This window comes from Microcebus murinus, chromosome 18 (genome assembly GCF_040939455.1).
Source record: "Microcebus murinus isolate Inina chromosome 18, M.murinus_Inina_mat1.0, whole genome shotgun sequence".
NCBI classification, from domain to species: domain Eukaryota; kingdom Metazoa; phylum Chordata; class Mammalia; order Primates; family Cheirogaleidae; genus Microcebus; species Microcebus murinus.
In genome coordinates, this window is record NC_134121.1 from 50,316,625 (window position 1) to 50,342,213 (window position 25,589).

General features: G+C 34.8%; 1 protein-coding gene across 4 annotated transcripts in view; it reads left to right on the top strand.

Moving 5' to 3' along the window:
* HELZ (helicase with zinc finger) overlaps positions 1 to 25,589 on the top strand; it is a 146,619-nt gene that overhangs the window by 65,603 nt on the left and 55,427 nt on the right. The window contains exons 14-21 of one of the 4 annotated variants that reach the window (XM_020281207.2): positions 253 to 598; positions 1,428 to 1,558; positions 6,650 to 6,829; positions 7,347 to 7,451; positions 17,513 to 17,691; positions 21,022 to 21,140; positions 22,272 to 22,417; positions 23,295 to 23,442. In XM_020281207.2, the coding sequence (XP_020136796.1) occupies positions 253 to 598; positions 1,428 to 1,558; positions 6,650 to 6,829; positions 7,347 to 7,451; positions 17,513 to 17,691; positions 21,022 to 21,140; positions 22,272 to 22,417; positions 23,295 to 23,442 (1,354 nt within the window). The remainder of the gene's footprint in view (positions 1 to 252; positions 599 to 1,427; positions 1,559 to 6,649; positions 6,830 to 7,346; positions 7,452 to 17,512; positions 17,692 to 21,021; positions 21,141 to 22,271; positions 22,418 to 23,294; positions 23,443 to 25,589) is intronic. The other 3 variants (XM_012747422.3, XM_012747423.3, XM_012747424.3) reach the window with 3 other exon arrangements.

The window sequence follows — 25,589 nt, forward strand, 5'->3', positions numbered from 1 at the left end:
TGAACATGCTATTCAACACGACTAAATGTGTATCTTTATGTAACTTGCATGGGAGTTTATTCACTTTAAGAAAAGTTTTGTTGTCTCTAGCTTTGGTTAAAGTCAGAAAGATAGTGTATAGTTTTTAGCTCAACAAAGTGGAATTGATAAGAAGTTTTAATTTTTGATATGTTTATATTTGATTTTTTTATTCTTCTGATTTTTATGTTTTTGATGTCAAATATTCAAATTAGTTTTCTACTTTTGATTTAGGTTCAACCTTAAAGTGCAATTGCAGATTCTAGCAAGCTTCATGCTCACTGGAGTTTCTGGAGGCGCAAAGTATGCTCAGAATGGACAACTTTTTGGTCGCTTTAAGCTTACTGAAACACTTTCTGAAGATACTTTGGCTGGACGACTGGTGATGACCAAAGTCAATGCTGTTTATTTATTACCAGTCCCTAAAGAGAAGTTAGTACAGACCCAGGGAACCAAAGAGAAGGTTTATGAAGCTACTATTGAAGAAAAAACAAAAGAATATATATTTTTAAGGATATCCAGGGAATGCTGTGAAGAACTTAATCTTCGGCCTGATTGTGACACACAGGTATACTTGAAGGTGATAATTTAACCATTGTTGTCTATCCTATCATTTCCAGCTGTTATTCTTCCTCTGGTTTGGTTTTCCTTCTATCATACACGAAAGTACAGCAGAGTCTTAGCTGGTAGGCTGAAAATTGGACCTCTGGTAACTTCCAGAGAAAATTGATTCTATTTAATTTATGTAGCATCTATAGTGTTTCAGTTTGATACAAGGTTGAACTTTCTGATTAGTTTTAAATTATCCATGGAAGAACAGATGAAAATAAACTACTTAAGCTCCACTTTAGGACATCTTTCATCTGCAGTTTGTCTGCTCCTATTCTCTTTTTCTTTATGAGTTTTTAGGTTAATCATGTCTGCAGTCTGCCATATGGAAGGCTAGTCTTTTTTCTTTTCAAACACAAAACTTAGTGAATATTATTTATTCATAGTAAATCGATACAGTGTCACAGGGCTGATTATCAATCAATATGTGTTATTTCACAGATGTTTCAATTTTATCAAATACATTCTTCATGGGAATGGTGGAATTAGATAACCTTTATTTAGAGATTAAGTAATTTACAAATGCTTCAGTTTGTTAATATGTAAAATGAGGTTAATGATAGTATATACATCATTGGTACTATTAAATGAGAAAATCCATGTAAAGTGCTTGATATAGCACCTGGTAATAAGCAAAGCAAATAGTCATAATAATTATTATTAGAATATGATTATATTTTGAAAGAAATCTCTAAACTTGTTCCCCTAAATGTTAGCCTCCATGAAATATTCTAGAACTTCCAGCATTGATATTTACTTTAATGCCTTTTTTTTAAAAAAACTCATTTCATGTGTTTCAGGTTGAACTTCAGTTTCAATTAAATCGATTACCCCTCTGTGAAATGCATTATGCACTAGACAGAATCAAGGACAATGGGGTTTTGTTTCCAGACATCAGTATGACTCCCACCATACCTTGGAGTCCCAACAGGTACAAAAAGGAGCTCTCCTATTAAAAGAAGTTATGTTAATATGAAATTGAATATCTGTGTGAAATGCCTCTAGCATACTTTTATCAGAAAGTTTGCCTGTGTTCTTCAGGAGACATTTTATTAGTTAAGAAAGGAGAGTAAACGAACCCTTAGAATGAAACATTTGAAGTTCATTATCTATTTTCTTCACTTTCCTCAGAGTCTAAATGAGTTCTATTGCTTTTCTCTGCAGCTTTAATTTGATAGGATGCTGAGCAGTTTGGAACTATTTCTTACTAGAAGTTGAATGGGAAAATTAGGGCCTTTCTAAAGTTGTTCAAATAGTTAATTTAAAGTAATTTTTGAATAATATAGAAGATATTTTTCAGATTTAGCAAAATTGAGAAAGTGTAGTAGAAAATACTACTTCAGAAATTTCTCTCCAGTTGTAATGGTTATGTAAATATTGTTCTGCTTAAATTCTGTTTGACACATCTTTACATGTAATTGAATTCCATTTTGTTTTAAGCATAGACAGTAGTGACAGCTTCGTGCCTATGTCTGTCTGTTCATCTTTTCGTGGCTCTTATCTCCTTAGCCCCTGCCCATGTTCAGCTCTTGCCACTCCCCACACCTGTTTTTAAAGATCTCAGTGGCTCCATGCAGTAGAAGTTTTTTTTTATCACTTGTGTCAATTCAGTCATGGTATTGGGGCCTGTTCCATGACTGATGGAGGCTCTGCCATCTTCAATAAGTGGTTTCTAAGGTCACCCTTGGTGTTGACATTCAGTCGGCAGATGGGAAGAATGAGCCCAGAAGGTCATGTGAGAAATGGGCAAGGCCTAAAAGGGGCAGTTATTACTTCCCCTCACGTTCCATTTCTTCTGGCCCTAAAAACAGAACAAAAGAAATATGCCTTATACCACAAACTCTGAATCATTTCTCCAGGCTTTTGCTTACCTTCTCTGCCCTGCCCTCTTCTTTTTATGGCCAAAATTCTCAAGAGAGAATAGTCTGCATATTCCCAGTATTCTTACTTGTTCACTCTGTAACCTCTGTTTTTCACTTGCTCATTCTCCTAAAAGTGATCAGTGATCTAATATTGTGAAAATCCAGAGACGTCTCTTCAGTTCTCATTTGATTCAGTTTCTTTTTGTGCTTCCCTTTCTTTCATTCCTACAGCCAATACTTCATTATGACCTGGACAATTTCACTAGGCTTCTAGTTGGTCTTCCGTCCTGCCACCTGTGGCCCTGTGCTCTGGGCCAGTCCACATATTTCTTCCAGAGTTACTTTTCTAAAATAATCATGTCAGTTCACTACTCACAAATCTCTAAAGGCTTCTCCTTGATATGTAGATAAAGTCTGAGCAGCCTAATCCAAAGCTGTAGGATATGGTCTCATTGACTGTGCTTTTCAAAACTGTCTTTTCGGATTGCTTTTACTGTTTTCTATTTGACACTTCCTTTTTCACTCCAAATCACCATATTTTAGCCATATTGAATTACCTTGAAGTTTGTCTAATTTTCCTTATATTTATTTGCTTCCTTATCTTTTTGTTATTAAAAATTTTTTAAATTATGGTAAAAACCACATAACATAAAATTTATCATTTTAAGTATACAGTTCAGTGGTGTTAAATATATTCCCATTGTTGTACAATCAACTTTTTCATCTTGCAGAACTGAAATTATATGTCCATTAAACAACTCCCCATTTTCCCCTTTCCCTAGCCCTGTCTCCTGTTCAAGTGATTCCTTTCTCAGAAAGAATCTTTGCCGCATATTAGTCCATTGAAGATCTCCCTGTCCTTTAAGTTAGTCCAGCTTGAGGGCTCTCTCCTTCAAGTAGATGAACCTGACCCCTCCATTTCATTATTGCAATAAATATTAATATTTATTGAGTACCTGCCATGTGCTAGGCTAACTTAGTTTTGTGCTTTCAAGCATAATTTCTTTCAAATTAATTTTTATCAGTTGTGTGCATTTCTACTTTTCTTGCTCAACTCTGAGCTTTGTAAAGAAAGAGACCATGTCTTGTTTATCTTTGACCACCAGCAGGATCTTGCACATTTATTATATTTGACACATTGAAGTAAACTTTTAGGCATTTTTATTTGATATGCTTAGTTCTGAGAATTATATTGTATATAACACAGTATATTCAAATATTACTGATTATAAATGTTAACTACAAAAGTAACTAAGAAAATGCCAAGTAGTAGAAAACTTTCAAACAGGAAAAGACTTCATGCCACTGTATCTTAAATAGTAATTATAAGGTATCTGGAACTAAAAACATGCTGAGAAACCATTGGCTATTTAATATCTTTTCTAAAATAATGTGGAATATATATGGATAAATAAAGTTGAAAATTGTTCTTGAGCATGCAATCTATAAATTAATGATAACAGTGCATTAGGCCAGGAGAAGAAAGGACTTTGAGTTAATTTGGTTTAGGGAATAAGAACAATTTTATTTTATTTTGAATAAACTTGAAGAGACTTTATTTTTTTTTTTTTATATTAATTCTAACAATAAGAAGAGAGACTTTATATTGTTTTAAATTGTGAAAATCAGAGATGGCTCTTAGCATGTATATTATAAATCTTTCTTTTATTAAGTAGGTGGTATGATAAATAAATATAATTTGTTTTATTCATTGACTTTCTATAAATGTTCATCAGTCATGACCAGAAATTACTGAGATAGCCGACATTGATAAAGTTTCTGATTTGCTCTGAAGCATTTATTACACTGAAACAATTGATAAGCAGAATGGGCTGTATCAAGGGTGAGGAACTTTATTAAAATGATTTGTTCTGTAAAATTTGGATTCAGTCAAAAGGCTACACTTAAAGATTTAGAAGGCCACAGTTTCCCTACCCCTGGGCTATATAAGAAAATAAAGAGATATTGATATACTTCAGAATTACACATGTAAGTCTGTCATTAATCTCTTTAGATTTATACTTATGCATATAATCTTATATCTATCTTATTAAGTTGATGAAAATCCCCAGATTTGAAAGATTAGAGTGTTTTAAAACATTTTATTTTTAAAAGTATATACTAGTCAAGTAATATCTCATTTTTCTGAAATCCTCAGAAAATACAATAATGGATGCTAACCTTAATTGGGCTTTTATTACTCAATTATTTTTCTAAATAGCTTTGCATGTATTATCTCATTTGATCTTTAAAGTAACCATCTGATGCAAGTATCATTGCTTTCATGTACCTCTTAAGGAGACCACTGGGGTCAGGTATCATAGAATCATAGTGGGCAGGTATGGATTCAAGTAATTGTGGTTTTAAAAAGTAGAGTTATAAGCCCAGAGGTAGATGTCCAGGGCCGTGCAGGGGCTCTGCAGTGGCATCAAGGACCAGTGTCTCCCTCTCCTCTCTGCCTTGTGGAGTGTGTTGGTTTTCTTCTTGATGCTGTTGCCTCATGGTTATAAGATGACTGTTGTAGTTTTATTTACTACAAACTTTTTCTAGTCAGCTGAAGGAGTAAAAAGGGCTTTCTTTAGTTTTAAAAAAACTGTAACAAGTGCAGCTTTGTTTTTGTTTTAGTAGGTGTAAAAGCCCTTCCCAGGTGCTTTTTCCTGCATCTAATTGACCAGTGTTGAGTCTCTAGCAAACGAGGCTGGGAATGGAGCATTGTACTTGGCTAGGCTCCATGGCAGAGGGAGGCAGAGGGGAAGGGTTTGGGGTAGCCATTCCACAGTGTCTGCCACAGACCTTAGGTCTGGACTTAGAGATCACTTAAATCAGTTTTCTCATTTATAGAAGATGGAACATTGGTAGGTACTAGCAGAATTATGAGTAAGTTAGCTGGTTAATGTTGAGGGACTCTTTGAGGTAAAATGCTGAAGATTAGTGAATAGCTTGTAGGAAATCTAGTGCCATTGCTCAGAGTTCTTTTTTTATTTTTAACTTAGAAACTTTTAAATTCCAGAAAAATAAGTAATGGCATGTTTATATGGTCAAAGTTTGTTTTCTAAGGTTTTACATTTTTTAAAGAGAATTTTGTTCGTTTGATATTGTCTGTCATAATATAATGTAAGTTAAAATTTTTTAAAAGCCGAAAGTGTTAAGGTTTTCCATAAATAACTTGTGTGTGATTTAAGTTGAGGATAGCCTCACAAAGAGGGAATTTTCCTGTCTAAACTTCTTCCTATTTCAGGATTAATTTGTAGGCACTTTGATTGCAAGTTTTCTAAGAATTTCTTTACCCACCCTTCCTATTTGGGTTCATATCCCTATTGTTTTTACTATAGTTGTGATATTTAGTATTTTAATTGTAGTTGTGAAAAAGAATGCTGTTGATTCTCTACTTTTTTGATCTGTTTCAGCATCTGCTGTCCACTTAAATCTTGGAAACTTAGCCTAGTCATAGAAGGGACACTAGTAAGATAGATCTCATTACACCAGCCATCTGCGCTACTGTGACAGGTGTTCTGTATTCTGAAAAGTGTGATATATGTGTATTATTTGTGTGTGTGTGAAAATATTAGTAAACATTTCATTTTGTTTGGCTTTGATACCTTTTTTAAAAAACTATTTTCTAAGCTAAGAGCTGTAAAAATTTAATATCTCTTAACCAGGAACATACAGGTTTTTTTCTTTTCCTCTTGTTTTAAACCTTACTAAGAGAACTTTCAATAGATTAGATTTTGAAATTCAGTTTCCCCTTTGCATTTTATTTGCTGTGCAAAGAAATTGCTACTACATTACTATCAGAATAAAGTTTTCTGATGCTTTTATGTAACAGCGAAATTACATTTTTGAAACATTGCCATTACTACTTATAGACTTGGTGGCAACTAGATTAGAAGTGTGTGCTTTCTTTAGATTGGTTACCAAAATCTTTTTGTACTTGGAATAGGACAAGATAAAGTTAGTTTTCATTTACATGGTAAAACACCCTAGACTGACTCTGTTGGGTAATGTTCTAGAAAGTACTTTCAGAACAGGCATTACCTTTTATAGATGCTATGTTATTTCAGTAGTTTGAATGGTTCAGTGAAATCCAGGATATTCGTGTGTTTTCTGTTCATTAATAATGTGCATGTGTTTAAAATAACTTAAATTTTTATTTTCCATAGACAATGGGATGAACAGTTGGATCCTCGACTAAATGCAAAACAGAAAGAGGCTGTTCTGGCCATAACCACTCCACTTTCAATACAGCTGCCGCCTGTACTTATCATCGGACCCTATGGGACAGGCAAAACATTCACGCTAGCTCAGGCCGTCAAACATATTCTGCAGCAACAGGAGACTAGGTGAGAGGGTAGGATGTGTGCTCATATTTTACTAGTTAGGGACCTCCCTCTGTTCTTGTTTTAAATATAAAATGAGGGCCAGCAGGACAATTTTCATTGAGCTCTAAAATTAAAAATGATAGAACAAAAGGAAAAACCCATACCCCAAAACACTAAAATTTGTATTTTCTTAAAACATAGTGTTTTTGAAAATTGACAATGTAGACAATGATAATTTTTAACTAGCCATGAAAACTTCAAGTCTACTAAATAATAGTGATATCTGTTAGAACCAAAAGAATTGGGTTTAAAAAATATATATTTTATATGATAGATTTAAAAATAATTTTGGAGAACTTCCTTTTTAGCTTAAAGAGTAATATAATTTCCTAAAGGCATCATTGAATAGTGTTAGGAATTACTGAGTAGGCTGAGGGAAATGTATAATATTAAGATGGCCACTGCTTTTTTTTTGGTATTATACTGCTTGAATAGTTTTGTGTTTTATCATTATTTTTATTTGCACCATTTATTTCAGCAGGATTCTCATTTGCACCCATTCTAATAGTGCTGCTGATCTCTACATAAAGGATTATTTACATCCATATGTAGAAGCAGGCAATCCCCAGGCAAGACCTCTCAGGTATTTTTTTAAGGCTTATTATGTATTTGTATCATACTTTATTATTCTTAAGAAAAGGTGTCTGTAAAGATTTCAGTAACTTTGGGAATACCAAAATATTGGTATTGGCATTTGGCAATTTGGAGGTTATCTTTCGAAGAAACCATTTAAATTAAGGAAAAATTCTTTGACCATTCATTTCTTAAACATTAAGTAAAGAGAAAGACATCCTTTTTTAAGTTTTATGTATAAAAATGTTATTTCAACCTGAGTAAGTTTTAATATGTACCTCTAAAAGCTAACATAATGAAATAAAATAAATATGATTAAATCACATTTAATTTAAGTTCTAGCATATTTTGCATGGCAGAATAGTCATGCATTGATAGTTCTTTATGGAAATAAAAAATTTTGTGATCATGCAGGTAATAACACATTAGAGAAACATGAAATATTGAAATGATTTCTGCATCAAAGTGTAATTGACTGGTATTTAACAACTTTTTCCTACCATATAAGAGACAAAGTGTCACAGAAAATTTTAGGTTGATAGAGAAAGCTCCTCTGAGTATATGTGGACATGAAGTTTACCTAAATGCAGGATTGTGGGGGAATAAAAATCCTTTTCTTCAGAAAACAATAAAGAATCATTAAATGGTTTATTATACCATTTGCTCTCATTGTTATATGAATTAATGTTTAGTTTTGCCATTTTACAAACTAATATGTCATGCCCTAGGTTGTTCGAATACAATTATTGTTTATAATTTAATTTTTAACCACACTTTTGAATCATAACTCACTAACTTTTTATTTCTACTTGAGCCCAGGCATGGAAAAATGAAATTATGCTATTTAATTCTTTAGTAACCATAACCAAAGCCATTTGAATGATTTTAGAATTGCATTAAAAAAAAAAAAGAGGAAAAAAAGTGGTGTGGCCTGTTAATACAGGCTTTTATGCCATATTTTGTTTTTACTCTGGAAGACAAAGCAGAAATAATTATTTTAAATAGAATCCAGTTGTAGTTAATTTAGAAAATATCACATATGCATAATCACTGTAAATAAAAATATGGTATTTATTAGAGGATAAATTCATCATTAACTAGTTTGCTTCAGATTCTAATCTCTTTTAGCTCATAAGTGAAAGTTTAGTAGCTAGCATTTTTGCTATGAGCGTTCTTTAACGGAGATAAGTTGTAGATTTTATTTGCTTTTATTAGTATAGTGTGTGTGTTTTACTATGAAACATGACAGTCTCAATTATCGTGGTGTACTTGGTTTGAAAACAATGAAGTAAGTCTCCTTAAATCTTGGTTGACTTAGCATAGATCATTTGGCATTTGAGGCTGCAGAACTAGTCGATGAACTTTAAAATCCATCATTTGGCTAGGTTGTACTTAGCGTTTTCCAAGTAAAATTATTTTTTGCATGTAGTACATCTAAATATTTAAAATAAAGAGTTATGTTCCAATAGGTTATGTGTGTAGTTGTAGTGGCCCAAATACAGAAACTTGCCCTCTAGCAGCAAATCTCACCTCTCTATAAGTCTCAAGGGTGGTTCAGTCCAAGATGGAAAAATATTTAAATATATTCAAATATAAGTTTCATGTTATTTCATTTAGTAAATGGAATAAACTAAAAAAACCCCTGACTTCCCCAAATATTAATATTTTCTTTATGAGATCCTACATTTTCACCATAATTTTCTCTTTGGGAAAGGTGTTAACTTGCTAATGTATTTCCTAGGAGGATTAATACATTGAATTGTTAGGATTTATTAGCACCATCTAACTCAGATTAATTTATAATTTTCCTAATGGACAACAAACGTGAGCAGTATGGGAGATGAAATAGAGAAAATTAGAATGACGGAGTACTCTGGGAAGACTAGCTTTATCTGAATTGTTCCAGGATGCAGGGGAAAGAACACCAGAGGGCACTAAGTGTTTGCACATGACCACGAAGATGGGCATTTCTAGGGAGTAAGGCTAATTAATGAAGAGTTTGCCATTTTCACAGGATAGTCTAGACCAGGCCCTGGAAAATGCTATAGTGTGAAAATAGTCATAAAAATTAACTAGGTAATATGTGTGTGTGTATATATACATACACATACACTTATGATTAAATTTATAAAATTCTAATAAGTGACAGAGTTGAGCTGAACTTAACATATTTGGGGGTGGAGATTTTAGAAACCATTTTAGATCATGTGTAGTTTCCCTTTTTACTTAATTAGAATTAGAAGATTTTAAAATAGAACAGAGGGCAAAATACAGTTTCTTTTTGCATATGATTCTGAAGATCAGTATCAGGTTCTGGCAAAGTTATGACTTAGTAGAAAGAGGTCATCTATAAACAAGATGTGTAGTTAGTACTCATTGGGCAAATTGAAGATATTTGTTATTTTTGATCTTCAAAAAAATTATTTTCTGGTATCAAGTCTTTCTGATTCATAGTATCTTAAGTAATATTTTTGGGGGCTTATTTATTGCATATGATTTCAATACATGAATAAAATTTTAGTGAATTAAAATTATATATTATCAGACTATGTCCTATTTTAAGAATCATAATTCATGTAGAATATGTAGATTGGTTTGTTTCTAGAAAAATCTGTAAATTACTTAAGTGATGTTGCTTATATTTTATACTATGAGCTTAAAGGTGTCTTGTCACTATCAATTCTCTGATTTTGAAAATGTTAGATATGTTTTAAATAAATAATTTTGTAGACAGTATCTAACTTAAATGTTAAACAGAATGATAGTACAGAGAATATATGTAAATTTTTTCATTTTAACAGAATTAGGGGGTACAAGCTGAAGTATCTTACATGTATATATTGTGTAGTGGTGAAGTCTGGGCTTTTGTACCTACTACCCTTATAGTGTACATTGTGCCCCATACGTAATTTTTGATCCCTTACTCCCTCCCAGCCTCCTCCACCTTAGAATCTCCTGTGTCCATTATACCACTCTCTGTGTCCTTATGTGGCCATAGTTTACCTTCTATTTACAAATGAGAAGCAGCAGCACTTATTTTTCTGTTCCTGAGTTACTTGACTTAGGATAATGGCTTTCATTTTCTATCCAAGTTGCTGCAAAAGACATTTGTAAACTGTCTCCATAGTACGTATATACCACATTTTTTTAATCCACTCAATGGTTGATGGGCACTTAGGTTGATTCTGTATCTTTGCAATTGTGAGTTGTGATAAATATATGAGTATAAGTATCTTTTTTATATAATGGTTTCTTTTCCTTTGGGTAGATGGCCCAGTAGTGGGATTGTAGGACTGAATGGTAGATCTTTTAGTTCTTTGAGAAATCTCCATACTGATCTCCGTAGAGGTTATACTAATTTACATTCCCACCAACAGTGTATAAATGTTCCTTTTTCACTGTATCCAAGCCAACATCCATTGTTTTTGACTTGCAAAATGAGATTTGTCTTGTCTTGTCTTGTCTTGTCTTGTCTTGTCTTGTCTTGTCTGTCTGTCTGTCTTTCTTTCTTTCTTTCTTTCTTTCTTTCTTTCTTTCTTTCTTTCTTTCTTTCTTTCTTTCTTTCTTTCTTTCTTTCTTTCTTTCTTCCTTTCTTTCTTCCTTTCTTTCTTCCTTTCTTTCTTCCTTCCCTTTCCCTTTCCCTTTTTCCCTTTCCCTTTTTCCCTTTCCCTTTTTCCCTTTCCCTTTTTCCCTTTTTCCCTTTCCCTTTCCCTTTCCCTTTCCCTTTCCCTTTCCTTTCCTTGTCTTGCTCTGTCACCCTGGCTGGAGTTCAGTGGCCTCAGCATAGCTCACTGCAACCTAAAACTCCTGGGCTCAAGTGATCCTCTGCCTCAGCCTCCCGATTAGCTGCAACTACAGGCCCATGCTACCGAACCCAGCCAGATTTTTCATATATTTAAAAGTAAATTCCTCTTTGCTGATCTGATTAGACATTATTAAAACAGAAAACATGTCATTTAAAACTTTTGCATCTTTTAAAAGTGATATTGGTTACTTCTACCAAGTTTACAGTCCTTTGATTATGGTAATTTTTAAAAATAAATTTCTTTTATTTAAAAATCTTAACAAGATTATTATGGATACATAATAGTTATACATATTTGTAGGGTGCATGTGATGCCCTATAAATGTGATGCCCATTATATGTTTGATATAAACATATAATGTATAATGATCAAATCAGGGTAATTGGGGTATCCATCACCTCAAGCATTTATCACTGCTTTGTGTTAGGAACATTCCAATTCCACTAGCTATTTTTCTTTTTTTTTTTGAGACAGAGTCTCACTCTATTGCCCAGGCTAGAGTGAGTGCCGTGGCGTCAGTCTAGCTCACAGCAACCTCAAACTCCTGGGCTCAAGCAATCCTACTGCCTCAGCCTCCCAAGTAGCTGGGACTACAGGCATGCGCCACCATGCCCGGCTAATTTTTTCTCTATATATTAGTTGGCCAATTAATTTCTTTCTATTTAGAGTAGAGACAGGGTCTCGCTCTTGCTCAGGCTGATTTCGAACTCCTGACCTCGAGCAATCCTCCCACCTCGGCTTCCCAGAGTGCTAGGATTACAGACGTGAGCCACCGGCGCCCGGCCTCACTAGCTATTTTGAAATCTACAATAAACTATTGTCAACTATAGCTACCCTATTGTGTCTATCCTTTCTATCTTTTCCCACTCCTCTACTCTTCCCAGCCTCTGTTAACCATCATTCTACTCTATCACTATGTTTTCAGTTGTTTTTTAGCTCCCGCAATATTTGTCTTTCTATTCCTGGCTTATTCCACTTAACATAATATTCTTCATTTCCATCCATGTTGTCGTGACAGGATTTCATTCTTTCTTATAGCTGAATAATACTCCATCGTGTGTATATACTGTATTTATCCATTCATCTGTTGATGGAGACTTAGGTTGTAAAAATATATTTCTTTACTTTCCTCAACTACAATTTACATTAAGACATTTATTAAAAGAAGTTTTTTGTTTTGTTTAAAAAAGAACAAAAATAACTTGTTTTAAGTGTTTCATGGAGGGTTAGAACAGATTTTAGAAGATCATGAAATTAGTTTTTATGTATGGTACATTTGAGCTGCCTTGGAAACAGCCTTGAGGAGACGTGCGTGGTGAAGCTCAGAGGTGAGGTCGTGGCTGGAGGGAGGGAAATGTGTGAGTCACCAGAGTATTGGTGGTGATTGAAGCAGTGAGCATTGTCAGGGAGAGGAGAGAGCTGTGGAAGAGGCGGAGAGAACTGGAGGTGAAGGATACCATTAGGGTGGGCGCAGAGGAAGACTGAGGCATGGAAGCTGAGCGAAGAGAATGTTTCAAGGAGGGAGTAGCAGCAGCACTGTTGCTGCCTATAAGTCATATAACTAGATGGCGCAGCGTTTGTCCACATGATTTAGTGATGTGGAAGTTATGTCCCTTGATTGGGTGGAGGGTAAGCCATGTTGAATAATCAGAGGAGTGAGGGGGGCTAGTAAATGGAGAGGGCAATATGGGCAATATGACTGTGAGGGGAGAGATTGGGCAGTGGGTGGAAGAAGAAAAGTTAAATGGAGGTTCTTTTGTTTTTTTTTTTTTTTTGAGACAGAGTCTCACTCTATTGCCCAGGCTAGAGTGAGTGCCGTGGCGTCAGCCTAGCTCACAGCAACCTCAAACTCCTGGGCTCAAGCAATCCTCCTGCCTCAGTCTCCCTAGTAGCTGGGACTACAGGCATGCACCACCATGCCCAGCTAATTTTTTCTATATATATTAGTTGGCCAATTAATTTCTTTCTATTTATAGTAGAGACGGCGTCTTGCTCTTGCTCAGGCTGGTTTCAAACTCCTGACCTCGAGCAATCTGCCCGCCTCAGCCTCCCAGAGTGCTAGGATTACAGGTGTGAGCCACTGCGCCAGCCCAGCCATGGAGGTTCTTTTTAAGTAGGAGAAACTGGAGAACTTTAATTTAAAAAATCCCATCAATAAGATATTAAATTCAAATATTGGCATTTTTTTCCCTCCTTAATGATTCAAATAATGAGATAGCTTTTGTTTTAGATTTGTACTTTCACATACATACAGTATTATAAAAAGTCACATTGTATTTTGAAGTTGATAGCAAAAAATTTGTTTTTTCTTACCCAGCTACTACCTATCGAACATGATTCCCAAGGGCAAACACTTTTGACTTTCTTAGTAGTTTCTCCTGATGTTTGCTAACATTTTTCTAAATTATATATATGAAATATATATAAAACATATATATTATGTAAATAAAAAACAAATAAACTGGGCTGGGTGTGGTGGCTCACTCCTGTAATCCTAGCACTCTGGAAGGCCGAGGAGGCAGGAAGATCACTTGAGGTCAGGAGTTTGAGACCAGCTTAAGTAAGAGCGAGACTCCATCTTGTCTCTACAAAAAATAAGAAAAATAGCCAGGCGTGGTGGTGTATGCCTGTAGTCCCAGCTCTACTTGGGAGGCTGAGACAGAGGATTGTTTAAGCCCAGGAGTTTGAGGAGTTTCATGTTGCAGCAAGCTATGATGAAGCCACTGCATTCTAGCTGGGGCAACAGAGCAAGATTCTGTCTCCAAAAAAAAGAAAAGAAACGAATATATATATATATATATATATATATATATATATATTCTCTCTCATGATTCTATAAATCATTTGCTCCTAATAAATGATATACATATTTCCTTTCATGTTCTTTTTTGTTTTAGCTTTAATAATACTTATTTTTTCTTTTCATCTTTTTTGAACATCTGACCAGATCTTTATGCCATAAATAACTCTGTAAATACCTTTTAAGACAGGTTTCTACATTGTCAAAGCTGTTAATTTATCAGTACCATTTTTTTTCTCCATGAGACTTCCCTTCTAGATTTAAGTTGCTTCTCCTTTCTGAACTGGTTGTTCTTTGCTATGCTAACACTTCTCTTTACCATCATTTGGGAATTTCTTTTTCTTCTCTCCTGTATTAGATCCCATTTCCTGGATCTTAGGTCTTCCTCTTTCTTGGTATTCCACCTCATTTTGGTGGTGCACATCCTTTTGTAAACATACTTTTTAGTGTTTTCAACCTTTGTGAGAAAGTGCATTAAGAGGCTGGTCTCAAACTCCTGGCCGCAAATAATGCCCCTGCCTCCTCAGCCTTCCAGAGTGCTAGGATTACAGGAGTGAGCCACCACACCCAACCCAGTTTATTAAATAAAATACTTCTCACAATCTATACTTGTGGATAGAGTAAGCAGCAGGTCTTTTTACTTAATTGTTTTGATTGCTTGTATTTATGCCATGATGTTACCTTTTTGCATTTGTACAATGTACATTGAATATTAACTCAGTGTTTAAAAATGCTGGTTTTAGTTTCAACTTTGCTATGGGTAAAGGGAGGTAGAGACTTTATTGGTACCAGGCATTGTGCTACATACTGTATATGTGTTGTCTCTTTTGATATCCCCAAATTCTTAAGTTGAATTATATCCATTTTGGAAATACGAAATGAGGCTTAGAGAAGGTAAGAACATAGGTTTGAATCTTGGCTGTAAGCCTCTGGGCTTCAATTTTCTTCACTATAAAAAAGGAATAATAGTGATGAAAATAATAATCAGCTGATAATCTCTAACTTCACAGATGGAGTAGAACACAATCAGAAAAGAATGTCCACAATTTCTCCCTCCTTTTTTTTCTGAGACAGAGTTTCACTCTGTCATCTTGGCTAGAGTACATCATAGCTCACTGCTACCTCAAGACTCCTTAAGCAGTCCTCCTGCCTCAGCCCTTGAGTAGTTGGGATTGTGGGTGCATACCACCAGGCCAGCTAATTTTTTTATTAATGCTTTCTATAGAGATGGCATCTTACTGTGTTGCCCAAGCTGGTCTCAAACTCTTGGCCTCAGGTGCTCCTACTGCCTCTGCCTACCAAAGTGCTAGGATTACACACAATTTCCCTTTGACAGATCTGTCTGACTTGCACTTTCCAAATAACTTCTCTTTCCTCCATTCTAAACTATTCTTGCTCCTTTCTAAGGCCCACTTCTTAACTTGTGAATGAGCTCTCATCCTGTCCTCCATTCATCTTCTCCTCTCAGGCATCCTTTTTTCTCTCTATAGCATACATATATACTGTGTCTGCTATTTAAACAAACAAAACACTCACCTTGACCCCATCTGCATTTCTTTAAGCAAAATTTTTCTAAGTGGTTGTTTATATGTATTCCCTGCTTTTACTTCTTCTCTTCTCTTTTCCTCTTCAGCTCAAGCTTATCAGATTTCCATCTCTACTTTTACTCTAAAACTATCATATTGAGGTCATCATATTGGTTTACTTGTTGCTAAGTTCTGTGATCAATCCTCATTTTAGCAGCATTGGACACAGTCCTATTTCTCTGTGAAACCCTTTCTTCATTTTACTTCCAATACCCTACACACTCTTGAGTTCTCTCCTATTTCACTGACTGCTCCTTCCCAGTTTCCTTTATTGAATATCCTCCTTTCCTCAGTCTCTAAATGTTGGAGTGATCCATCAGTCTTTCTTCTTTCCACTAATATCTTTTTTATCTACTCTTATTCTCCAGATGATCTCATCCAGTCTCAAGGTTTAGTATTATCCCAATTGTATATCTCTTGCCCCAGGCATTCTCCTGAACTCCAAACTTACACATCACCCTGCTTACTGGATATCTCCACCTGGATGTCTACTGAACTCTCCATTCCCATCCCAAATCTGTTCCTCTCTTTCACCACCTTTGTAAACAGTACCATCAGTCATCCAGTTTCAAAGGCATGGAATCATCTATTCTCTTAAGTCCCACATCTAGTTCATCATTAATTCTGTCAGCAGTACTCTCAAAATGTCTAGTGAATCTGACCTTTTTCCACATCTCTACTAATCACCCTAGTCCCACTCATTATCTTCTCTTGCCCAGACCCTTACAATAACCCTGAACTGGTCTCTTTGCTTCTCCCTTCTGCTCCAACTTTCATCCTCCTCAGTGGTGCATTAGAACCAACTTGCCCTGGCTTGTGAGAGCTGACCATGTGCATGTCTTACCAAGTTCATGTTTAGTGACATCATTCTGATAGCTTGAAATCAGCCACGATAGTAGCAGTTTTTATACCATAGAAATCAGCAAATGCTACAGATCAACCCCAACTGTCCCCTGCCCCCGAACCAGTTGTTAAACATTTGCCAGTCCACCATTGTCTACTCCTGTCCCCCTAAATATTCTGCCCAGAGAAACAGATTAGTCTTTTAACAATATAAGTCATGTCATGTGACTGCCCTGTTGGAACTCTGATGGCTTTTCCTTATACTCAGAGTAAATCCAAAGGCCTTATGATTGTTCACAAGCCCTATGTGATCTGCTTCTGTGCTGGAGCACAGTGCCTATTCTATAAATAAATCTTAGCTATAGGGGTGGATTAGAGATGGGTGGGTAGGTGGATGGATGGCCTTTCTTAGTAATCTATTGTATGAAACCTATTAGTATTTTTTTTTTCAATTAATGGAAGAGGTACACTTTTAAGACTTTCCTATGTTTAAAATTTAAATTTATTTTTAAACTTCCAGAACTTCAGACTATTTAAATATAGGCATAAGAATATATTCTAAAGTAAAATGAAAATAACTTTTGAATTTCTGTATAAGTATGCAATTGACTATTTTTTATTAGCACAAATAATTAAAATATGCATTCAGGTTATTTTTCTAAGAATATTCTAGAAAAATGCAATTACAGAATGGGAATGTTTTGAACTTAAAAAACTGTAATGCTTATAAAACTTATGTTTATGTGTCATTCTGTTGCAAGATTTATGTGAACACTTAAAAATAATGAGATATTTATTTTGTGGTAGTGCATATACTTTTGATTTAAGTTTTTCTTGTGGGGAAGGAAAGTTACAGTGGATATAGGGATAGTTGTATGTTAAATTCTAATCTAGTAGAGTGTTAATGGTTATCGGATTTATTTGTTAATTTCCAGATATTGTAGTCTTAAAATAACATTGTCAGTATTTTAGTAATCATATACTGTTAAGATGCTAGTAAATGTAAATCAGAAACATATATTATCTTTTTTTATAGGGTATATTTCAGAAATCGCTGGGTAAAGACTGTCCACCCAGTTGTGCATCAGTACTGTTTGATCTCAAGTGCACATTCCACCTTTCAGATGCCACAGAAAGAAGATATTCTTAAACATCGAGTGGTTGTTGTTACATTGAATACTTCTCAGTACCTCTGTCAATTGGACCTTGAACCTGGTATGCTGACTCAAGATACAGATAGGGTGTTTGACAAGTTTAGGGCTTATGAATTCAGTTTAGACTAGGGGTGGGCAAACTATAGCTTGTAGACCAAATCTGGTTTGCTGCCTGTTTTTATAAATAAAGCTTTATTGGATGGAATATAGCCATGCCCATTTATTTGCCTATCTATTGTCTATGGATATGTTAGTGTTGCAATAGCTGAGTTGAGTTATTGCAGCAGAGATGGATTGTATGGCCCACAAATACATACATATATACTGTTTGGCCCTTTACTGAAAAAAATTTGCCAACCCCTAGTTTAGACATTTTAATGATTGCTATTCCATTTGTTGTTTAATTGATGAGGTGGTATTTATGATCATGCAAGGAATTTAAATTTGGACAGTGTTGGTGTTTTTCTTACAATTTTCTCAAGTTTTTGTCATAAGATACTTTTGCATTACATGGTGTAGAGACAATAATCATGATAGGATTTTTTATGATATACTATTAAGATATCATTTTTAAGCACAGGACCTAGGTAAAATGAAACTAATATTTTATGATGTACAGATGTAAGATGATAAGTTCTGATAAATATGGCAGAACCTAACCATCAAAAAGTAGTATCAGGCCGGGCACAGTGGCTCACACCTGTAATCCTAGTGCTCTGGGAGGCCGAGGCAGGAGGATCGTTCAAGGTCAGGAGTTCGAAACCAGTCTGAGCAAGAGTGAGACCCCATCTCTACTAAAAATGGAAAGAAATTAATTGGCCAACTAAAAATATATAGAAAAAATTAGCTGGGCATGGTGGCGCATGCCTATAGTCCCAGCTACTCGGGAGGCTGAGGCAGAAGGATCTCTTGAGCCCAGGAGTTTGAGGTTGCTGTGAGCTAGGCTGATGCCATGGCACTCTAGCCTGGGCAACAAAAGGAGACTCTGTCTCAGAAAAAAAAAAAAAGTAATATCACTTTAAAGCAGATGCATTGGAAGAATATTCATCTATTACTGCCAAATTATAATTATTACCATTGCTCAACACTTTTTTGCTCTCTTTTTGGAATTGCTTTCAGAGCCAATGACAAATTCTTTTGAACATCTGAGTCCCTGGAAGGTAGAGACTGTTCTCTTCACCTCGTATTCCTGGCACCTGGCCCAGGGTCTAGACACCTGCAGGGCCTTGATAAACTTCTGTTTATCTTAAATGAAGGAATGGTGGCCAAATTTTTTTTTTTTTTTTAAGTGAGGGTAGATTTAATTTTAGAAAGCCTCCACAATCTTTCTGAGACATGTCTGATAAATCAGGTAGGTGGTCAAACTGAGCAATATCATTGAGAGTTTAAAAAATAAAAGGAGACGTGGCTCTCATGTAATGAGACTTATTTTCTTGTGCATGCAGCTCATAGCTGGCTGGTGAGGGCAGTTACAAAAGCAGAGTTTCAAAAATGTTTTTGAACAGTGGCAACATCATTGGAATGAGTTATATTTCATCCCAAGTGACTTCTTTGAATGGAACAACACTTATTTGAAATGTAAATTTTGGTATGTTTATTTAACAATCAGTCTTATTACTTTATGATTATACTCCACATATTTGCCACATAGATTAGAAACTAAAGCCTTCTAAATAGTACAGTTTTGTGAGAAAAAGTAAAGAGTGGCTTTGAAGAGCTAGAGGGTAGAACGATACTTACTAGAAGTCAACTAGGTCCTTTGTTCTGTTGTTGTTCATACTTTATTTCATTAATTCTCATAACCCTATGGAAGCTTATTTTATAGATGTTCAGGCTAAGTTAGTTTGATTAATTCAAGTTACCTTTTCTAACTTAAGCAGTAGTCACAACAATTTCATGATTTATCCGGTTCTTGATGCAAGCCTAGCTCTATTTACTTAAAATGTTATCTTATGAAAACAGAATTTTTTCCACTAGTCTCAGTTTTTCCAGTCTGATCCTGTATTTATATGGTCATTTTCTTTAATTAATCTTGTAGAACAAATGCAGAAATTCTCAACAGGGGAAAAAATGCATGGTCTATATCATGTTTGAGCACTGTTGGTAAATAGACACCAGTTACTGGTACTTTCACTCATAGCCATTTGTTCCAGTGGATGATCCTGGTGGTTATTAATGCCAGTCAGTAAGATTTAGGAAGTTCCCAACTTGAAAACAGGTTGCATTAGAAAATTGTATAAGCAGATTGTTTGGAACTTGTTGATGTTCATAGAGATGTGGATAGAAAGAAAGATTAGCTTCCTGAGCCAAATCACAAGAGGCTGATTAATCTATAATATCACTGGACTCTAGAGAGTTTTATAACTTTCCATTCTGTTGAAAAACTACTTTGTATCTTTTGCTATGCTAATAAGAAGAGAGCTCCTCCTTCCTACCCTGATGAGTTGGCAGTAGGGGTGCCTTTTCCATCTCTAAATTGAGACACCAAGGAGATTTTTCCCCCCTTTTCCCACTTTTGGGTGTAAAGGATTTTTTCCTCCTTCTTGCACACAGAAGCTTGTGCCCTAGTGTGAGTGGCAGAGGCAACCAAGACATGGGACGCCTCCTCCTCAGGTGTTTGCATCTGGGGAACATTTGATAATGTACATTTTTGACATTTGTTATCATTCACTATTTTTGTGTAACAGTGATTTCTTTTTAGATCAAGGTAGAGTCTTCAACTAAGAAATTATATATATATATAATTTTTTATAATATATAACAGTATATATTATATATATACATTTATGGTATATATATAAGATAAACCTAAATAATATTCCACTCCAAATGACTTCAAAAAAAAAAAAAATAAACCTAAATAATAAAATGAGTGAATTTGCTGGTAAGATACCCTTTGTCTTCATTCCAAGTTTGATTATAACTTTCTCCTTTATGCTATTAGATTTTGTGTATGATTTTCTTTATTTTAATGTCTAATATGCATGGTTAGGGTAAAGTTATTTGTGAATACCATTGATTTATATTTGTTTTTTTACCAAATAGCAAAAGGGCTTTGGGGCTGTCAGTGTTTAGTTGCCTTTCTTTTGGTCAAAAGCTACTATCTTGTACTTATATATACTGTATATACTGATTCAACTGTTAGTCTTTGGGCTCTTAGCACCAGATGCATTTACTTACTATTGAGTAAAATAATTATTCTTTTTAACCTCTATTTTTAAAATGATGATTTAAATTGACAGTTGTCTAAGTTGAGGATAGACATTGAAAGTACTCACAATTCAGGTTAGCAAACTAAGCTCTTTCCTTAGCAGAAAAGAAAATACAGTACTTCTTAGTACTTTTATTGCTGTTGTAATATGCTTTACTGTGTTTACACTGTACTTTCTAGGGTTTTTTACCCACATTCTATTAGATGAAGCTGCCCAGGCCATGGAGTGTGAAACCATTATGCCTCTAGCATTAGCAGCTAAAAACACTCGGATTGTCTTGGCTGGTGATCACATGCAGGTAAGTGTCCTCTGAGTCAGTGTATTGAAAGTAACTCTTAATTATATTTTGATGCTTAATATTCTGTTTTCTAAAATACCCTATGAAATTGTGCTATGTATTTTAGTTTAAGAGCTTTAAATAGTTCTGTACTAAAGGTGAAAACTGTTAGGATTCTGAAGAAAAATGATTACCCACTACTCTTTTTCTTCTTTGGATAGACAGTTTCAAATGATAGACAGTCTATCAGTGTTATAATTTTCGTGTTTGTTAATTTGAAGCTCAGTTCTCTATAATATGAACATCTGATTCTTTTCTTTATAAAATAAAATTTAAATGATTCTTTCTATGATTTTCCCATTCCTGTCTCTAATATTTATTATCCTGAAAGGTTAATTTTTGGTATCATAGAAAATAGAGGGCTTAATTAAAAATTATAGTCAAAATCTCAAAGAATATATCTGATTTTATGTATTTGAATACCTTTATATAAGAAAAGAGAAATACAGTTTTCTATTAAGATATCTATTTTACAAAGTTGCAATTTTGGGGTCTTTCTCTTCTGCCACAATTGATTGAGTATGGTAGCTGTCAGGATATCCAGGAAACAATTGAATGTAGAGGAACAAATTCTGTTTCTGTTTATTTGCCTAAAATGGTTTAATTTTGTTCTTTAGCAGTAAAAGGCATAACCAAGAATGACTCCTTAAACTTTGAGATCAAGAGGGTTGTTTTGTTAATTATTAAAAATAATTCTTTTAGTCATAGGCTGTATGGACGTCCTACCAGCTCATCATTTTAAATAATTGATTTTAGTGAATTAACTGTTGTTACTTCCCCAGTGATGTAATGAGTTGCATCCCTGAAATTACTGAAGTAGTAGCTGTTTATTATGATGTTAGGAAGAGCCCTTTATTAACCTATGTATAGAAGCTCTAAGTTGGTATACTGCAATGAAAAGTTAAAAATTTTAATCTAGTTCTTGATAGTAATAAAATTGTTCATAGAAAATATTGATTTTGCTTGCACTAGCATTTAGCATGTTGAGGTTTAGTATATTAGAAATTTTGCATAGCAGATTTATTATAAGTAGGTTAAAAAATACTATTTGTATATTTAGTTACATTTTCTCTATATGTTTGTCTGTTACAGCTCAGTCCTTTTGTTTACAGCGAGTTTGCCAGGGAGAGAAACCTTCATGTTTCATTACTTGATAGGCTCTATGAGCATTACCCTGCCGAGTTTCCCTGTAGGATCCTCTTATGTGAGAACTACCGCTCCCATGAAGCTATCATCAAGTAGGTGTGAACTGCTCCCTCGGTGTCACACTTCCTGGGGGCTGGTGGGAGGGAACTCAAAACAGTGCTGTAACTGGGGACAGATTATTCCCAACAGAGTTATATGATATCCCTAGTGTTGCAAGTTATACTTAATCTAGACCTTATTTATTTATTTATTTATTTATTTATTTATTTATTTATTTATTTATTTATTTATTTATTTTTTCTGGACACCACTAATTGATACACTTAATTTTATGTCTTTAAAAGACCACTACAGGCTAGGCGTGCTAACTCATGCCTGTAATCCTAGTACTTTGGGAGGCTGAGGTGGAAGAATCACTTGAGCCCAGGAGTTTGAGACCAGCCTGGGCAATAGCGAGACCTTGTCTCTCCAAAAGAAAAAAAAGACAAAGAATAGAAAAATTAGCCAAGCATGATGGCGTGCACATGTAGTTCCAGCTACTCAGGAGCCTGAGACAATGAGCTATGATTGCGCCACTGTACTCTACCCCAAGCAACAGAGCAAGACCCTGTCTTCAAAAAAGACTACTTCAAAAGTCAGAGTTGTAATTTTTCACAAAACAAGTTCCATTAGCCATGACATATATTTTTCTGTGATTAAATATGTAATCTGTATGAAAAGCTACATGCTATACTAAATATATCGACAAAAATATAATGGTTTGCTTATATGTCTTTGGCTATGTTATACAAGTATAAGGAATGTTCTCAAAGAAAGGAAGAAAGGGAGGGAGCAAACCCATGAAACATTAGTAGGTTTTTAGAAGATTTCTAGTGAATACAAAATGTGTCTATAAGATGAACATATTATAAATGATAGCTCAGTGAATAGTCACACCTGTTTTTTTTTCCTTTTTGTCTTTTTCTGCAGTTACACCTCTGAGCTCTTCTATGAGGGCAAACTGATGGCCAGTGGAAAGCAACCAGCACACAAGGATTTCTACCCACTAACTTTCTTTACAGCACGAGGGGAAGATGTACAAGAAAAAAATAGCACAGCTTTTTATAATAATGCAGAGGTACCTTAGTTCTTTTTGCAAATTGTTAAATTTTCTCAGTCACATAGTCTGGTTTTGTTGAACATTTATTTAAAATTTGGGGTTGACATTTTATTGTGTATTGACTTCATTTACATGAAAATAGTGTGTGAAATTTATTCTTTGATGTATAACGTTGATTTGTTAAGAGGAATCTCTTATGAGAAACAAAAACTTTGATTTACTTTTTGTCTTATGATGAAACACAGAATACATGATTTCATTTAAAAGTAAAGCCAACGTTGTTCGCAAATAGATCATTATTGTTAGGTGCCTAAAACAGGCTCTGATTAAATTTTATAGGGCATACAGAAATCAGGTATCATTTTAAATGAGTTAGATTTGAATTGCAGAATCCTTTGCTCCAAAGAGATCGCACAGACCCAGATAACGATGTTGTTTTCCCATCATTTGCTCCAACTTATGTAGTTCTCTTACAGTTTCTGGCTTTTTAAGTTCAGAGTGAATGTGGGTACTATGAATGGTCAAATCAGGCAGCAGACAAAAAAAAAAAAAAGGCAAAGTCTTAAGGGGCTAGCAAGCCAGAAACCCAGGGGTTAAGGTTCTGGCTGTCACAAGGGAGTGAAGATCTGGACTTCAGGAAACCTGGAGGAGGGAGGGCTGTTGGTTGATCATGAGGGGAATGAGTCTCCATCTCTGGTCTCCACTGCCCTTAAATCCCATGTTTTACCCATCTTACTTGCAAAGAATGGCTTTTGTTATGTAATACGAATTCATTTTTTCCCTTAAAAAATTGATCAGAAGCCTGTAATTAGAAATTAATATAAGAAAATCATCAGTACTTACTTGGTAAAAATCTTAGCTCGAAGCAAAGAAACTTGACATTTTAGTTAGTCTGCACCATTTAATTTTAGGAAAAGGTAAACTTTTAAAAAATATTCGAAATATTGGAAATAACTCTAGAGGTCTCCTTTACTGTTTTTGCACTCAGGTTGGAAACCACTGGCCTAGAAACCAGCCATGGTAGTGGGTGGGAGGGAGCGACAAGCGGGGCCTGAAATCCAGAAGGCTTTATGGTCCTGCTGTGATAGCAGAGATCAGAGCTGAGTCTTAGTCCTTGATCCTGCCTGAGTCAGGGTTGATGTTTGCCAGAGGCTGTTCCTTCACAGTTACGTGGTGTGTTTCCTAAGAAACCTATGTGCTATCGGATACATAAGGTGCATCTTCCTGAACTGTGAGTTTTACTCAAAAAGTTTTTTGAACACTATATTTTTCATATTAAAAGAACATAAAGGCAACATTTGTATGTCCTTTAAATATTAAACATATAACTTTATAGAAATTTCAAGCCACTTTGAAGTTCATCAGAGCATAGCTGAAGTTCATCAGAGCATAGTTATTCAGTCACTCTCTTCAGCCCCCTGAGTTACTGCAGTCAACAGCTTTGAGGCACATTACCCCAGAGGTTCTTTCTATAAGGGGCAGGAATGATCCTTGTTCATGTCAGCTTAATACCAGTGTAGGTATTTTGAATTTTCGGATGCCAGCATGGGCATATTTGGACAGTAAAACATTTCTGGAAGCCGTGGACTTTTCCTGAGGGTATGTAATTTAAAGGTGAAACTCTATTTTGTGTCATAGAGCAAGCAGAGCAGGTGACACTGGCTACATCGACAGGGAAAAATAAGATTTTTTTTGGTAAAGATTTGGTCTAAAATTGATGAGGGCATTTGAGAATAGTTTCAATTCCATTATTGTGAACATAAGATAGTCTTAAACAGCGTTAAAATCAAAATCAACTTAAAACAAAGATTGGAATTAAAAATGAAATGAAAGAACCTGAAATTGAAGGAATACTCATAGCATTTTTGCTGTGTATGATTCTCCTTTGGGGAACATGTTTTTTTATTTTATGTCATGTGCTTTGTATATCATTTGAACTTGTGTCTTTTTTCACATGTTTAAAATGGTAGGACACTGAGAAAGATCAATCTTTTTTAAAATTTTGATTCTGAATTCATATCTCACAATGATTTAATGCCAATTGAAAACAAAGCACAATTTATTTTTCATTTTATTTTATTTATTTATTTGTTGAGACAGAGTCTCACTCTGTCACCCTGGTAGAGTGCCATAACATCAGCCTAGCTCACAGCAACCTCAAATTC